Source organism: Typha latifolia, chromosome 13 (genome assembly GCF_019914945.1).
Source record: "Typha latifolia isolate L0001 chromosome 13, TyphaL0001v2, whole genome shotgun sequence".
NCBI classification, from domain to species: domain Eukaryota; kingdom Viridiplantae; phylum Streptophyta; class Magnoliopsida; order Poales; family Typhaceae; genus Typha; species Typha latifolia.
In genome coordinates, this window is record NC_133098.1 from 46,917 (window position 1) to 65,228 (window position 18,312).

An 18,312-nucleotide genomic window follows, 5' to 3' on the forward strand; every position below is an offset into this window, starting at 1 on the left:
GTGAGCGAGCGAATTTGCTGGAACCAGTTGACAACAACAAGATACTGAAAGCCCTACTTCGATAAGGCGCCAGGACCGGATGGCATACCGGTGGAAATCTACTCATTGTACCGGGCGGGAGGTGGGGGCAACCTGTGCGATGCGGTCAAGCACTTCTTCCAGCATGAAAGCCTCCCTCATTAGTGGGGGCAAACCTACATAACCCTGATACCGAAGGTGGATAAGCCTGCCACGGTGACAGACTTCTGGCCGATCTCACTATGCAATGTGGCGTATAAAGTTATAGCCAAGGTGCTGGTCGGTAGGCTGCGGGGACTCCTGCCGTAGCTAGTGGACCAAGAGCAGGCGGCCTTTATTAGAGGTCAGAATATCTATGATAATGTTTTGGTGGCTCAGGAGATTGCACACTCGATGGTCAGTGCCAAGCATATGCAGCCGATGATGATGCTCAAGCTTGACATGGAGAAAGCCTACAATAGAGCTAGCTAGAAGGAAGTTCTGGGGGTGATGGAAGCCATGGGTTTTCCAAGCAAATGGTGTCGGTGGATCAATGCTTGCATCAAGTCTCCGAGGTACGCCATCTTGGTGAACGGCTCACCATCTCGGTGGATAACTCCCCACTATGGGCTGCGATAGGGGGACCCCCTTTCCCCGTATCTGTTCATATTGGTGTCACAGGTCCTATCCAGTTTGCTTAAGGAGCGCATGGCTCGCGGACTACTGTAGGGTTACCGAGTCGGAGAGGTTCACCTAGAGTGGTGGCCAGACGCGCTCAGCTCATGACCGAGGAATACAACTCGGCTAGGAACGACGGAGCAGCGAAGGAGACGCAGGAGAAGGTCGGGTGGTGCCGGCCTCGGCGAGGGCGAGTGAAGCTGAACGTTGATGGGGCGTTCCACATGGGTGCGTGCCAGGCGGGAGCCGGGGCTATCATCCAAGATGATATGGGAAGAATGGTGATGGCTCGGTGGGAGCCCACTCCTGCAGTGTCATCACTACACGCGGAGGCCTGGGCAATGAAAATGGGCTTGGGCTTGCTGAGCGCGGGTCAATTTGTGAAGGTTGAATCGGATTCAGAACAGCTGGTGAAGATCCTGAGAGATGAGGGTCCCTACCCATGGCAAATCCAGTGTATTGTACGATAGTGTAAAGCCATCTTAGTGAAGTTGGCTAAGTGCACGATAAGCCATGTACGTAGGACAGGCAACAGGGCTACTGATTGGGCAGCGCAGCAGGGCTTCAGTGCAACCCAAACCGGCATGATCCGAGCGGGTGACCCAATGCCACCGAAATTGTACGCCTTGGTCGAGATGGATAATTCTCCATCTGAGACAATTAAAAATAGCTGACTCCAGCTCTTTCATTCAAAAAAAAACTCGCAAGATCATGATGTTCTCTGATTCTGATTTGATCCACGCACGCCCACGCGCGCACTATTTGTATTTATATTCACGATTAATTTGCCTCTTGTTATTTCAGAAATAATACCACAACTACGTGTCTCGAATTCAAAATAATGGAATATTAGGGTCCAACCTTGGTGGATTCACTTAGCCCTCTTCTATTTTCTCTTTTTGTTTGGTAAACTTAGCGCTCTTCTATTCATTAATTATACATACATGTATACATATAATATACTTATATATATATATATATATATATATATATATATATCACACAAGAGAGCTCATATCTTGTTCCACTAACAAGGCAAGGACAAAATGATAAAATATAGCGGATGCGCGTTCCTTATTGTATATAATCTCGTAATCATGTCTTAATTTTGAAATTTTATAAAGTGCATGATAATCAAGATAACTAACCAAAGTCGTTGGTTTAAAGGATGCGCATGCTGAAAGGTAGAAAGCAAACCAGATAATAGGAAAGAGGAAGGGGGAAAACCCAAGTCTAGTCCGTCCCAAAAGCTTAAATTCACTTCTAATAAATTATAGTATATAACCATAAAAGATAATTATAATAAAGAAATGGCATCGCTAGCTTCATATATAGTAGGGAGAATCATCATGAACATGTACATCCGAACTTAATTACAGATGTACACTACAAGAAAAATAAATGACAGACTTACTATATATCTTTTTGTTTTGTTTTCTCTTTTTCCTATTTTTCATCTTTTTAATTTATACTTAATAGAGGACCATAATACACAACTTTTTTTTTCTCAACAACAGAATTTAATCTATCGTCAGAGCTTTCTGAATATTTGAAAACCACATCTTGCTTCAAACCCAGTGGATAATACAGCTGAGAGATTTGTCTGACACCAGGCGATCGAGGAAGAAAAAAAGATAAAATCTATAGTTGGTGATGGTGGAGAAGACATGCAGTGCAGTTGGACTAGGCGGTGAGCCGGTTGCTGGAGGACTTGAAGCCCAAAGGGTGACAGGTAACGAGGTAGAAGGCGACCTTGCCCTTTAACCTCCTCAGCAGCAGAAGCTTCCCCTCTCCCCAGTTGAAGACAGCGACGAGTCTTGTCTTGAGGGAAGCCTTGGAGTTGTTGGAAGAGGAGGAGGACAACACCACCTCCTCGCTCTGCCTCTGATCTCCTTCTACTTCGACTCGCTCGTCTTCCAACTCCCACTGTAGTGGGTAGCTCCTCAAGAACATCCTCCGGGTGTTGTAGTCCTCATACCGGAAGCTCCTCGTCTTCAGCCCATCCTCCGCCTCCATAGATATCCTATATCTTAATTAGTGAGCTAACAAATAATACCAGTTAAAAAGATCTAGAAGTACTAGTTAAATAGAGGGTACATGGGCTTAATTAATTTGCTTTATCTACTAGGGTACATGGCTTCCTTTATATATGGGCCGGAAATGTTTACACGTCACATGCACCATTAATTGTCGAGAAATTAACAACAACAACTACTACAACTACAACAAAAAAGGAGAAGAAGAAATAGATTTCCCGGCACTCTGACAGAGAACTTAATTGGAGTAATTAACCAAAGACAAGAGAAGAAGCCGTGAGAAGATTTCCCACATGAGGACATGCTAAACACTCCGTGACTCTCTCTCTCTCTCTCTCTCTCTCTCTCTCTCTCTCTCTCTCTCTCCTCTCTGTGATGTTATATAGACAATGACACTGTGGAAAGGACGGTCCTCAGAGAGCGGGTTTTGTGTTTGAAATTTTGTCTCCTCTTCTTTTGGTAAGCGGCCATGTGATGACTAGCTTTAAGGTCTCCTTGTTGGAGAGCTCAAACAATTAACTAATGACGGTTCTCTTTTTTATCCTCAAATTAAGAAGCTAAAACTTAATATATTGTTCCAATCCAAGAAGGTTGAACTAGCTAGTATTAATCAATGAACCTCTATAATGCGTTGTAGCTATATAATTAATAGCATGGAAGGGGAAATAAGAATTCGCATATTTAATAGCATAGAAGTAGACATAAAAGTAGATGTTATGAGATACAAATTGGTGATCAAATAATTTAGGTCGTGAGGGATGAGGAGGACGGAGGACCACCTCACAGCTCACGGCTCACCCTCAGCTTTCTCTACTTCCCCAACTTGGTGATCAAATAAAAGTTTCCTTCTAAAATAATTTATATTTTTATTTATGAATGGAAAATATGTCATATCATTTCATTGTACTTTATTAAATAAAAAATAAAGTTGTAAGAAACTTCCAAAAAAATAAGACAAGAGCAAATTAGTCAAAAAAAAAATAGTAAAATATAGATATTTTGTAATGGAAACATAAAAATGGGAAAAAGTGTAATCTAAAACATACCTTGAGTTTTTAAAACAAAACTCTTCAAGAATTTGCTCATTTTCAAAGCACCGAATGTTATATATTATAGTGTTATATAGCATTTAATAAAAAAAAAAGTGTTGTGTAGTATAGTACAATACAGTATTGTATTGTATTGTATTGTATTGTATTGTATAAGATACTGTACTATAATTAAATATCATAACAGTATAATATAGCATTATATGGTATAATATAGTGTAGTATAATATGGTATGATATTGTACAATCTAGTATGGCATAATATATTTTAGTATTGTTTATAAGATAGGAGCAATTTCCATCAGCTTCTCCCTTTTCGGCCTATCCGTGCGCCATTAGGAATAAGCTTCATGGGTTTCATTAAGGCTTCAACCACACATTCAAACTTCAAAGGAATATAAGACATATTTATTAAACCAAGATATGCTATTCCAATTGCAACAGAGGTCCCCACAGTACCTCTCTCAGAATCATTGAGCCCACTTTGTTCACATGACACCACTATTATGTAAATAAAAAATAAAGGTATTAGAAACTATGAGATCTCCTTTATCGCACTTTATCAGAAAAAGGTGCATCAAATACACTCGATGCAATGTGACAGAACTATATTTGTATCTTCTTTTATTTATTTATTTTTTTATTATTATTATTTTAAGAAGAAAGAGTAGTCACCCAATTATATTACGAGGCAGAGAGGTTGTGAGTAGGGCTGTCAAAATAAACGAGCAGCTCGGGCTCGACTCATCTCTAATCGAGCCGAGCTGAGCCGAGCCCGAGCTCTTGAAACTAGCTTAAAATTAATATTGAGTTGAGCTTGAGCTAGAGCTGGCTCGCTCAGGCTTAGCTCAATAGGCTCAGTATAAAAGGGTTCTTACAAAACCCTAGTCCCAAATCCCACATTTGACATCTCTCAAATTCCTAGCCCGCCTACTCCTCCTTCAGCACCGGTGCTCGTGAGCTCGTCCTCCTTAAGCTGCCGCTATGCCAGCTGCCTCGTCCTCCTTCAGTCCTTCACCAAGCTCAGCCTCCTCTTCCTCATTCAGCACTTGTGCTCGTGAGCTCATCCTCCTCAAGCTATCGCGATGCCATCTGCCTCGTCCTTCTTTCCTAAGCTCAAGGGAGATTCCGACGACGAAGGCAGCGCCACGATCGGGCCATGGTAGTAGCGACGAGGACGCGAGAGCTCCTCGATCCGCCCACCGAGATGGATCCATTCTAGAACCGGCTCATTAGCGAGGTGACAATGGTGATAAAAGAGTAGGAGGAGGAGGAGATGAAGGCGACCAGATTGGTGTTCCGAAGAGCAGTGATGTCATGGTGATGGCCGCCTTCTCCTCCTTCTCAAGTTGTCGGCTGCCTCGTCTTCCTCAAGCTGTCGCGGTGCCCAACTTTGGCCCAATTTGGCTTGGTCCATCTCAACCCGGCTCGGCTTGAATGAGGCTTGATAATAAACTCATTTCAGGCTCGAGCTTGGCTCGGACTCAATCTGGCCTAGCTCGGGCTTGGCTCAAGTTGAGATAAGCTGAGCCTGAGCCCAATTCTAAGGCTCGGCTCGTTTACACCCATAGTTGTGAGAGTGAGATCCTTTAAAGGGTTAGAGCCTTGAGGTAAAAAATTCTAAAAGTAAGCTCTTTCCAAATTTTCAGCAAGAAAAATGTTCACAGGTTTATGCAGTATTAGATAGGAATGAAGGATGCATCTCACACTAAATCCAAGAAGAATACCACTAATTTGGTGTATCACCCTCTTTAAAAAATATAAAAATAAAAATCTCACTCTTTCCCCACCTGCAGCGCACGCGCCAAGCACATGCCTTCCCTCACTTCTTCCCCATCTCTCGTAGGCAATTACGAGAGGGTCGCGGGCCACCAGAGCATTGGCGAACCAAACCAACCCCCAATCCAAGCTGTAGATTAGTCTCATATCCCTCCTTATAGTTAGTTTATTTTTTGTGTAGTAAATCATAGTTAAATCATAGATTTACTATTTTTGTCTTCACCGGAGTTATTCGTCGATCGACTACTTCGAGTCGATAGCCCACCAATCCGAAAGTTCCACTACGTCAACCTCTTGCCGTGGACCTCGCTTGCTTGCCTTGGTCAACTCCCCTCTTTGCGTAAAAGAGGTGGGTACTCAAGATTGAGGGCTTGGAGCCTTTTTGCCCCCAAAGTGGAAACCTCTATGACCATCGGTCATAAAGTCTCTTGTTTCTCACTGTCAACCACCTCGACCGATAGGTGGACCTTACTGCTAGCCCAAGCCGACCATGTCGACTTAGGGGAAACGATGCTCGGCCGCCGACGACGGTGATCATTGGCGGCACTACCCTTACTCCCTCTATCTTCTTCTCTAGGAAGAAGGCAAAGCTAGGTGGGGCTTAGACCAAACCCCCACCAGCTTGTGGTGGGCTACAAAGTGGGCTACAGCCCACGCCCGTAGCCAGTGATGGACCCAGTCCACCCAATCTCTGGGTGGCTTATGGGGCCGACTGCAGCTCACATCCATAGCCAAACGTGGACTGGGCCTTTTAGCCTAGTCCACCCAACATTCTAAATGGCCTACGAGGTGGGTCGCAATTTACACCCGTAGCCAATTATTCCCTTAACTTAGTGGGCTGTGAGTAGGCCCACGGCTCTATTTATCCATGGGCTTAACTCAGGCCAAATTTGTGGGCCACAGTTTGACCCATTTGAAGTTTTTCTATTTTTATTTTTACTTTTATTTCTCCTATTAATTTTTTTAGTTAATTTTTTCCCACAGAAATTATGCTTTTCCTTCGTGATTTGATTACCCTAAATTTAGAAAAATACATAAACTAAATTGGGAGGTTGACTTATAAATTCTCATAATTTAGTATTAATGTTTTTGACAATTGTAGCTAAGTATAATTTAAATTTTACTATCATTGACCCAATTTAATTAATATAAAATAATATTATAAATAGGGAAGAATAAACACAAGACCAAGTCAAATCTATCCGAACCTAAAAAGTCAAACTTAATTATGCAATAAGATAGTTAGTTCTATAAGTTCGTATTTCTTATGTATTTATTTTATTTTATAAATAGACTTATTATCGTGCGATGAGGATCTCAAGACTCAGGAGGAGCCCGATCGTTTAATAAAATTAGTCATATTTTAAAGATATTTCAGATGAATTAGATCCTATATTAGCCTACGAGTAATGTAATTATTATGATAATAATTAATTTTACGTCATTATTGCTTATTTTTATATGCATGAGCAACTGATGCTTAATAACTTATCGCTTTATTTATGATAGGCTCCTTGCTTAATTATGACATATATTATCTTGATAAACATGATGTAAATAAGATAATAGAAGACGTGACAATACATGCACGTATTATTATTAGTTTAATCACTAGGCAGTGTGCTTTTCACTCGCTCAGCCATAGATTAGAGGTAGAATGTATTGTATAGTATTATAAATATTTTGTTCTTTAATAACTAAAAGACAAATAATAGTAAAGTGCACCGATGTTTAGACTCCACCTCCATTGGAGATGTAAAGCCACGTTCATATTGCCTGAGACTTCAATCCTGTTTTCTAAGAAGGGGCACGCGCTTACGAATGTGACAGAACTATAACACTAAACCAACGAAGTATTTCTATCTAAAGTTGAAAAGAAATGCTGGGAAACATAATCAAGTAGCAGGATTACACAGAGGTGCTCTAGAATCCCTTTTCCCTTCCACATCTTTTAACTCCTCGCATCCACTACTGTCCGCAGGATTTTCCATTATGAACAACCAGGAAAGTGAACCAGAGACCAAGAAAGAAAGTTCCAGTACTTCAAGGTGTGCGCCTTGGGCCTCCTAAAGAATGTCTGAATGCATCAAATAATATGGTATGTGATTGCTATGTTTGAGTTGATCCAATAGTTTTCTTCTCGAAAAGCTTGATCTCGTCTGCGATACGTTTCATATTATCATCATAGACATATGGTATCCCCTCAAACAATGTCTTATTTCCTTTTGGTGTAATTGGCACGAATTCTTGACATGGCTCACCCAAAACATTAATAGAGTTGTGATAGTGATAGTATCTGATCAATCTTTCAGTCTTGTGTGTGGTTCTTCCCATGACATTCTGCGACATGTGGACACCAGTGGCGTATGCATTCCTAGCCTGAATGGCATATTTACGATCTCGCCGTACTCCAGTAATGGAGTTTCGGAATACCAGCTTCTCGAACCCCCATTTCCTGGACATCCATGGAAGAGAACTTTTGAGCACCAAATGAACAGAGGGATGTTCAACCAATACATTTAGACGATTTAGTAAATATATTCAATATAAAATAAAGTAAATATCTTTCCCCTTCATAATTATGATACATTTTGATAACCCAACCAACAACGCACACATACCAATTAGGCCGGATCTTAAGTATATTTGTCGGGCATCAATCTTGTTGAGGTTCCAGTTTTAAACTAACTGGTGTACTAAGCAATGCGTGTCAAGTTATGATCCTAAATTGTAGACCAGAATCCAAAGTACATTCCAATGTTAAAATGCTTATCACATCCGCAGACAATCCTTGGGAAAAGCACAAAACAGAATCAACATTCTCAAAACCTCATCACATATGGATCTTTTGGGGGTTTTATTCATTATTCACATAACAAGCCAACACTCTTATTCACTATTTACAGAACTAATCAAGTACAGAGCGATCATATTTCATAAGCACAACCTTACAGTACCCAACTTAATAATCGTTTCAGTCTCTAAAATGTCAGCTAAACAATTAGGAGAAATAACACTAGAACAAGCAAAGAAACCCAATTTAGACTAGATCAGTTAGCTTCCTTGAATGCAAAGAGTTAAATGGGAGACCAGAAATACTCCAGTCCTACAATTGAGGCCTTGACACCCACATGGGTATCTAGCGAATCCATTTGATTTGGACCTTGTAGTACGTACCAGACCCTTTTATTTTAGTCCTCTATTTCATATGGGTTATTCCCCTCAGCGTGTGTATCTCGGTAGTTTAGCTTATTTAACCGGTATATATAAAACTCGAGTGTGTGTTTTTGTCTTGCTGGGTGCAATTGGACTGTTGAGAGAAGCAAAATCAGTTGTGCAACTTGAAAAGACAACAAAGTGCTTCCTAAGTCCAAAGACATAAAGCCCAACAACGTGTATCTATCAACTCAAAGGATATCAACTATCTTAATTATAATTCTCTTCTAATATTAATAAAGAACCATGGCGTTCCGAAAATTCTCTAGCTCTCCTGTTCTTTCGACTCAGTTCATAATAGAGTTCAACTGTGTATTCCAAATATTAGTTAGCTAATTGGGATGTCCAAAGTAGGAAAAACATTTCTATGTATGTCAAACTAATAACTTTACCATATGTATATATATATATATATATATATATATATATATATATATGTCTTGCAGTGAAAAAAGCAAAATTTGATTAGAACTTACTTCGAGTAATCCTTATTGGGATCCAGCACACAGAGCTTGCTAGACATTGGGCTCTGTTCAATGGTGAACTGGGTATAAGGTGAGAGCTTCCTCAGCACCGACTGAAGTGTCTGCCCATTGGGCAAATACAAGTACTCATCCACATCAAAGAAGAAGGTCCAATTCGCTGCATGTCGATACCGCTGCAAGCAGTCATTGACAACCAGGAACTGGTTGTAGTAATAACCATCATACTCTGCTTGTGCCCTGATATCCTGAATGGTCACCCACCCCGCCTTAACCCACGGCTTGAGAACGGCCCGGACTGCCGACCCAACTCCACCGGCGTCATGGAAAACAAAGTGAGAATTTGGTCCTAAGAAGTGGGCATGGTAGGCCATCCATTCTCGCATCCGGCTCGCACTCAAATTGCCATACAATGAGGAGCCACAATACAAATACTCATACTTGAATGGTGGACTATAGATGGATTCCTTATAAGACCCTGGAGCCTCCTCCAAAGCTACAAACTTTTCGTATCTCCTTGAGGAGGTGGAGTAGTAGGCATGGACGAGGAGCTTTCCGCCGGAATTGTCGACGTTTGGATTGAAAGGGAATGTGCAATTCACGACGACGACGGTGTAGACGCGACCGTAGCCCCAATCAGGAAGGATCTTGTAGGCCTTGGTACGGATGGGCTGGGAAGGATTGGAATTGGGCATCCACTCGCATTTGAAGTAAGGTGTTCCGTAAACGTGGGTGGGCTTGGAAGCAAGGCCAACGATGGCGAAGGTCCTTGGCCCGCCGCGGTAGGCGCCCATCTGGACGAAGAGAGCAGCAGCGCTGCCATATGCACGAAAGACCCGACTCTTGAGGTCTGATGGAGTGGCAATGGGGGTACTTGCATTGGTTGGCGAAGTGGTGTTAGAAGGAGAAACAGGGGAGGAGGAAAACGTCTGCTTTCGGGGTGAGATATGGGTGGTGGAATCGGAAGAGGAACGATAGGATAGAGAAAGGTTATGCTGTGGGACTTTGGTTGGCGCAGTGATGGTGGAATTCGAAGAGTCAACATAAGAGGAGGAGTAGGATAGAGAAGAAGAAGAAGAAGAAGAAGAAGAAGAAGAAGAAGAAGAAGAAGAAGAAGAAATCCTCTCTTTTGGGACTTGAGTAGAGGGAGGAGTGGTAGTATTATTGGCTACGGAGCAGGAGGAGGAGTAACGAGAAGAGAGGAAGGATTCGTAGGGCTGAAGTTGCCACATGGCCATCACAAAAGTCAGAACTGCGAGGCTGGCAAGAAAGGGTTTCACATCAAAGCAGGAGATGGGAAGGGGAGGGGAAGTTCCAGTTCCTCCTCCAAAATCTTTCCTCATACTGGGCTTCATCTTGTCCTTCTAAAGATGTTCTCCCCTTTTTTCTTTAACCTCACGCTGTCCTTTGTAACCTTGAAATGGAGATAGAGTGGATGAGGGCTTACTCTCCTCTCTTGTTTGTTTCTCCCTCCTCGTCCTCTGGTTAATTCTTGCAGGGAAGGGTAAGGTGATAGAAGTCGGTAGAAGAAAGAAAGGGGAAAGTGTGTATGGAGAGAAGAGTTGGTACTAAATACCAGAGGAATACTTTTGATGTTGTTGTGGAGAAGAACTTAAGAAACCCAGTGTGTGTGTCTCTCTCCCTCTTTCTCAGCTACTGTAGCCTGCCTGAGGGAATAAATAGAGAACGAGAAGAAGCCTAACCAGATAAACCTTTCCTCATACCCTGCTCCTCTGTTTCTTTTCTTTGCGTTGCTTCCTTGTTACACCTGTACCGCTGTACGCTGCAACAGACACAAGTCACCATGTTATAGAAAGCAGAGGTCATTACCCGTCTTCTTTTTTTTTTTTTTAACTTTTTCTTGTGCCTGTGTGGGTTGCGACAAGAGGCCATTATTTTTATTGTCGTCGTTAACGTTAATCTATTCTTGCCTATGGATTAGATGGCTACTGCTACTTTTACATTCTATATATCGAACCCCCAACCCCTGCTTTAGTATTTACTTGGCAAGTGGATTAAAGACTACAGACAAAAGGCAAACAAAGTGTGTGCTAAAGCAAAGCGATAAAAACAGACCTGCTCCTTGATTGGTCTCCACTCTCCAACAGGGAGAAGAAGAACCCATTCACGATTGCAGAAGAGAAAAGATCATTGTTAATAACATTAACATATATGTTAATACTATTCACAAATGGAAAGACAAAGCTACAAGAATCCAAGGCGATTTCATGTTTCTCTTTTCTTTCCTCTTGTGGGCAAAAGATAAATCAATTTCCGTCTCTATATCTATATACCGAACACAATTTGAAAGCAAAGCATGGTAACTCTTAATTAATTATTTTGGTGCTTATAGACAGATTGTCACGTGACGTCTCATGTGGTAATAACTCCAAAATGAATTATTCAATCCAGCTTTAGGGTAGTCGTCCCAAATATTGTGATTTAGATAGGAGGAGGAACCGGTATGTGATTCAGCGGTCCAGTGGGACGAGTACGACCTTTCGATTTTTGCGAGATCTATATTCCAAAATTTCTTCTACTTCTATATCCTTTCAGAAGTAGAAGAGAAAGCAAAAGGGCCTACCGTCTTTGGTTTGAACCAGCTGCGTGTAACGGTAAATTCATAATAAGAGGAGTACCTCCAATCTCCGATGGAGGGGGGGTGTAAATTATGATGTGACCTTGTTTCGATCGAGGACCACTTCATATGAAGCCATAGTAACGGTAACATGCAAAGTTCTCGCATTGTACATGGAGTGATGGACCCACAGACCACAGTGGAGTATGGAAGCCCGTAGAGCTTGCATGCAGTTGCAGACATGGTTGGTATCTATCTATTTATCTTATCTATGTATCGGCAAGAGGAAGGAAATTTCTTGGTGGTATTCGAGGCAATTAGGGTACTCAAAAGCTGCAGGATGAGCAGTTAGTGTGGGAGGTGGGGGCACTTTGAGCTCTCGCACTCACTCGTGAAATTATCAACTATAATACGGATACTGGGGTGACAAAGTTTTCTTTTCCCTTTTAACGATCAGGACACATACACAGCCTTTCTGCTTCCCATAGACCATAGTGCATTTAACTATCACGACTTACCATTTTCTTTTTATTACCCATCAGGTGAAAGAAGGATACAAACACACACACACACACACACACACACACACACACTGTGTGGACTGTGGACTGTGGACTGTGGACTGTGGACTGTGGACTGTGGAGTGGCTCGTGCATCAATCTTAATTACGATATATGAGCATCTCACTTGACAAGTCATGGATGGCATCCCATGTGCTTGTATCATTGTCCATTGAAAACTTGACCGCATAATAGTTACAAGGCGGATCTAATGATCATACAACTACTTCATTGCAATTTATGTTAATTATATATGTTTATGCTTACTAGATCAATACAACTTGTTTCTCTCGAGTGAGGTAATTATTATTATTATTATTATTATTTTAATATCCTCTAGATTTCACTATTCAGGTTTACTAAAAGGATAACTCCATGAGAATTAATTACTGTTATTAGGAAACGGATGGATAATCTGTATTCGAAACTTGTGTAGGTGGTGGTAGTACAAATGCAAATACTGGATTAGAATGCGAAGGCTATTTAGATTTGAGGTTGATGACTTCTGGAGCCTACCTGTGAGGCTCAGATCAACCAAATAACTGGAAAGTCTTTCGGAGTTGCAACAAAATATGGGCCAATATGGGTCTCGTGTGTGGCTTATCCTGGCTAAATAATGGCCTGGTCGAGTTTGCGAAAGAGGCTCTGGACGAATTCCATACTACATACATCAATCAATCAATTGACAAATCTAACGTACCATTGGTGAGACTGCATTCAAAAGGACCCTACTCCCTGACACCATTTGCAATTTCCTTTTCCCGTCACCGGCTCTGATATGAGCAGAGCCAGATTGAACAGCTCTCCTGAAACTTGGGGTGCTCCCATCTTTTCCTACATACCTACTTCCCATGTCAAATCCATCCAATTAAAGACTTTCTCATCAACTTTCTGCCTTAAATCGTCAGGAAGTTTGCATACAATTACTAGTCAAAGAAGGATTGCTTGTAGGTTTGATATGCAGAGACGGAGGAAGAAATGAAAAAGATAAAAGGTATGAAAATTAAGTTGAAATTGGTATTAAAGTGAAACCCCGTGACGAAGCTTCCTAATTGCAGGTTAGCAATGTTTGTAGAGGCTCACATCTAAGGTTTTGACCCATCTTCGTCCCTTACACGTTGGACAATTGATGCAAAAGGAAATCTTTTCACGTACGTATGGTTTATATACTATATTTTTAATATTTATAAGTTTAATCTTACATTTTTAACAAACGTTTATAAAAAATAATTTAAAATAAGTTAATACTAATACGGTTTGGATATATAAAAATATTCTATCCACTCTTTTTTATAAAATTTTGAAAATGCTCATATAAAAATATTCTATCCACACGATTCTTTTACATATATCGTATATATAACATCAACCATGATAAGTAACCTTAGAGCCCATGTACCAGAAGATTAACCTAAATAACTGACTAATATATAGTACTACAAAGAGTATTGGAACATATTTATCTTTAATCAAACAATCAACAATCTTTGGACCTATCCTATGCTCCATTAGACAATACACATTAAACAGAGTCGACAACTAACAAAAGATTGGCTCATCAAGAAAATTAAAAGACAAAAAAATAACAAATATTCGCAGAAGCCAACTTACTACACGACGACCATCCCGAATCCCGATCGATCTAATCTCTCTCTACGCATTTACATCTTCTTTCTCATCAATTTTATTGGTTTAAAATTTTGAACCGTTGTCAGACCGGCGACACGTGGCCCTCGGTGCTGAGGTAGTTGTGGGTCAAACCGGAAGACGAGCCGTAGTAGGAGGACGTCGCCGTCGTGCTGGTCAACCTACTGGACGACGTGGTCTCCCCGTCCCCCTCCGCCGGCCAAACGAACGCCGGCTTAAAGGGCGGCACCGCCGGCGGCGGCATGGATTTCGAGATGATCTGGACGATGGCCGGCATCTTGGGCCGCTCCCCTGGGATCGGATGGCTGCAGGCTAGCCCGAGGAGCAGCAACCTCTCGGCATCGGCAGCAACGAAATTCCCCTCTAGGCGCGCGTCCACTGCCTCGGTTAGGCGACCCTCGCGATGAAGCCTCCAGACCCAATCCACCAAGAACTGGAATCCTCCGCCGCCGTCAATGCTCTCATAACGCGGGCGGCGTCCGCATACGACCTCGAGAATGACGGCGCCGAAGCCGAAGACGTCGGATTCACGAGTGGCCTTACCGGTGTGGAAGCACTCGGGGGCGATGTAGCCGAGGGTGCCTGGGACGCCGTTGAGTTCCAATTCGGCGTAGGAGGTCTTGTCGGATTCAAGGGCGCGTGCGAGGCCGAAGTCACCGAGGCGGGCGTTAAAAGAGGAGTCGAGCATTATATTGGAGGCCTTGAGGTCGCGGTGGACCACCTTCTGATCGTACTCGTTGTGGAGGTAGTGAAGAGCCGATGCAACGCCGGTTATGATGTTGTAGCGTCGATCCCAGGAGAGGAGGTCACACTCATACTCCCGGAACAGGTGCTGGTCCAGGCTGCCATTGGGCATGTAGTCGTATACCAGCAACAGCACCCCATTCTTGTGGCACCAACCTATATTAATTAATACTCTTATTATATATTCATTAAAAATTTCAACTATACATATATATATATATATATATATATATATATATATACACACTACGTACCTACCTAACAACCAAATTTAACACCGTACATTAGAGTTTTAATTGTTAACTATATATTTTAGGCAAATACTAAAATACAACTTTAAAAATTATAATCTTAATCCAACGGTTATAATAGTACAGATTCTAAAACCACATTACGTAAGAAAAAATAGTATATTAGTTAAAAAAATTAATTACGTGTGCTTAACTTTCCAATTTTTTTATTATATCCTTGAAGATCTTAACCATTAGATTTTCATCAAAGTGATTGATAAACAATTAAAGCGCTCGACATATTTTTTTTCTTCTTCCGTTAAGATTTCTCTTTTAAATATAATTATGCCTTAATTATAAGAGATATCATTTAATATTAAATAATTTAAATTTGATTATTTGGAGATAAACTTCAATTTAAATATAATTCTCTATTTTTATCTATTAAAATTTAATTTAAATCAATCTTAAACTAATGGGAGATATATGCAAATAATAAAAAATAATCAAAAAGATAAAATGTAATTAAATTTTCATCAAGTTAATTATAAAAGACATCAATACTCTTATTTTGATATATATACATTACTCTCAGTTAATGATATATATGTCTTTTACTTAATAAAATATTAAGATAATATAATTGTTAAAAAATAATGTGTAAGATTATATATCTTAAAAAATTATCTGCTAAACCGATAATATCTTTCATTCCTATTACACTCTTAAAAATCTTAACCGTTAGATCTTTATCAAATTGATTGATAAAAAATTAATTCTATTGCACGAAAAAAACCCTCTATATTTTATAGTTTATGAAGACTAACTGTTCGTCAAATATACAGCCAAAGTCTTATAGTTCCACGTGATTAATAAGTGTGAATGTGCTGGTAAACTGACCAGCCTGACATGGAAGAAAATCTGAATTCGTCAACAAAGGAATATTACTGCTAGGATCACTCAATGTTATTTAATGAGGACTATTACAAATAGCAAGGCTAAGATGTGATATATATATATATATATATATATATGTGCTTTTTTTAAAAATTTGGATATAGCTAAGAAATTAATATATGACCAAGAAAGCTTAGGCAGGTTGGAACGAAGAGATAAGCTCAGATTTAGATCTTACAATAAAGAGAGATAAGTTCACGATCAGACAGAGAGACAGTGGGGTACGTATGTATATTTGCAGTGATAATAATAAAGAAATTAAACAACAAACTAATTAAAAAGGGCTTACCGACTAGGCGGACGAGATGCTTGTGACGGAGGCGGTTAATGATGCTGAGCTCGGAGAGGAAATCCTCCTGGCCCTTGGTATTAGCCCTGGAGAACTTTTTAACGGCCACCTGTATCTCCTCCCCATTGTCCCCGAGGAGAACCCCTTTGTACACCGACCCGAACCCACCCTGCCCCAGTTTCATCCGCTCGTCGAAGTTACTGGTAGCCTTTCTCAGCTCCTTGAACTCGAACTCCCTCGGCATCCCCGGGAGGCTCCTCAGAGTCCCCGTCAGCAAACTCGGATCGACCCCAACCTTCTTCCTCTTTAAGTAGAGACCCAACAATAGCCCGGCTATCGCAGCCACGCCTACGCAAGGGATACCGATCGCCAGGCCCAGTTTCCACCCGGATAGGCCCTTCTTCCCAACGCTATCGTCGGGTAATTTCTCCACCGTTAAGTTCCAGGCCAGGACGCAGTTGAGCTGGTAGTCACTCCCCGTGGAGGCGGAGAAACCCAGGAAGGACTTCTGGACGACGATGTCCCCGAGGTCGAGTGACGCGTTCAAGACGGCCCATGATGGCTTAAGCCGGCCCTCCAAAGCCATATAGACCCACACGTGCCGGTCAACGCCGTCATAATCGACCCATAGGGTGTAGTTGGTAGCGTTTACGGGTGCGATCTGGATCCCCAAGGGGCTGAGGGATCTCGTGACATTGGAGACAACGCCGTTGATGTCGAGGCCGACGTGGTTGTCGTCCGGGTCGTAGGACTGCTTCACAGTGTCCAACTCGACGGCGATGAAGTGGTTGGCGGCGTTGCCGTTAAGGGTAGAGTTGGTGAGGCCGAGGAAACCGCCGTCGCTTCCTGAAGGCGGGGGGTCGAGGGATGGCGCGATGAGGAAGGCGAAGCCCTCGCCGGGGATGGTGTTACTCTGGCGGTAGATGTTGATGGTGAAGGAGGTGTTGAAGGAGGCGACGTACTTGGAATTGGAGAGGTTGGAGTCGGAACTGGAGTAATCCCAGAGCTTAAAGGGCGTGGAGAAGAGGACGCGGCCGGATTTGTTGACGATGTAGGAGGCCTTGTTGAGGGTGTCCGGGGTGATCTGGAGGGCTCCTTGGGCGATGCTCGCTTCCTTGGAGACAGTCAGATTGGTGAGCCGGTCGGAATCGTCGAAGGAGGAGAAGCTGTAACTCAAGTACTCCTTAACGGTGGTGATGTTGTCCTGGTGAGACTGAGCCAAGGCGGTACCGAAATGGTTGAAGAGGAGGAGGACGGCGGCGGTGAGGAGGAGATTTTTGGGTGCGCCGCCCATGTCAAGGAGGAGCGCCGATCGAAATGGGTAGAGAGAGAGAGAGGAGCGAGAAAGAGAGGGGGCGGGGTTGTTGGTGATGGGGATTTTTATGGGCTTTCGGATTCCCTATTCCTTTTCATATATAGACAGACTCTTTTTGTGATCATAGAATAATCGTTGGTAACATGGTGCTGCGAAATTTCTTACTTGTTTTTAATCAAAAAATATTATTATTATTTTGTCGTTCATCGATGTATCTCGTACTCTCTCACCCGCACTCCTGCCATCCGTGTTTCACTTTACTAATTGTTGAGTTCTTCTCGTTAATATGAGGAATAATGCATATAAAGGTCGTAATAGTATCTAGCTTTTAATTTGGTTAGAAGCAGTATAACATAATGGGCGTGAAAGCACCTATAGTGCGTCAGATAAGGATGAAATCATTCCATCCTACAATTTACTAAAACAGTAGCTTTCATTGGTGTAGGCTGCTGACCTCAATATTCTGTCGTCAGTTGGTGTTTTAGCTATGACACCAAGATCGATATGATGATATATATATATATATATATATATATATGTAAGAAAAACTAAATAGGCAATTACACCATGCTGCCTTAAATGTTAATATAAGAAAAACTAGCTTCACACCTCAAGAAAGAGATGTCACACGCTTTCTCCAAAGTCCGGCTTCGGAATACGTGCCCTTCTTCTACCGTCTCATTAGTGCTCAAAGAAATTAAAAGCCTGAAAAGATTGGCAGCGACACTAGACAGACTACCTTCGGGATTTCTGGG

General features: G+C 41.8%; 3 protein-coding genes and 1 long non-coding RNA gene across 4 annotated transcripts; 1 reads left to right on the forward strand and 3 right to left on the reverse strand.

The window, feature by feature from the left end:
- The first annotated feature begins 779 nt into the window (after positions 1-779).
- LOC140800113 (uncharacterized) lies at positions 780-1,145 on the forward strand. The gene has a single exon (XM_073154775.1). The coding sequence runs from the start codon at positions 780-782 to the stop codon at positions 1,143-1,145; it is 366 nt and encodes a 121-aa protein (XP_073010876.1).
- A 1,011-nt stretch (positions 1,146-2,156) lies between these two features.
- LOC140800027 (uncharacterized) lies at positions 2,157-3,047 on the reverse strand. The gene is made up of 2 exons (XR_012111134.1): positions 3,005-3,047; positions 2,157-2,698 (listed from the first exon to the last, which is right to left on the reverse strand). It is a non-coding gene; the product is annotated as an uncharacterized lncRNA (long non-coding RNA).
- Positions 3,048-7,269: 4,222 nt separating this feature from the next.
- LOC140800459 (galactan beta-1,4-galactosyltransferase GALS1-like) lies at positions 7,270-11,020 on the reverse strand. The gene is made up of 2 exons (XM_073155265.1): positions 9,232-11,020; positions 7,270-7,994 (listed from the first exon to the last, which is right to left on the reverse strand). Exons 1-2 carry the CDS (start codon positions 10,590-10,592, stop codon positions 7,649-7,651), a joined length of 1,707 nt encoding a protein of 568 aa, XP_073011366.1. The 5' UTR covers positions 10,593-11,020; the 3' UTR covers positions 7,270-7,648.
- A 2,801-nt stretch (positions 11,021-13,821) lies between these two features.
- LOC140800264 (probable L-type lectin-domain containing receptor kinase S.5) lies at positions 13,822-17,757 on the reverse strand. The gene is made up of 2 exons (XM_073154946.1): positions 16,243-17,757; positions 13,822-14,922 (listed from the first exon to the last, which is right to left on the reverse strand). Exons 1-2 carry the CDS (start codon positions 17,534-17,536, stop codon positions 14,087-14,089), a joined length of 2,130 nt encoding a protein of 709 aa, XP_073011047.1. The 5' UTR covers positions 17,537-17,757; the 3' UTR covers positions 13,822-14,086.
- Between the last annotated feature and the right edge of the window lie 555 nt (positions 17,758-18,312).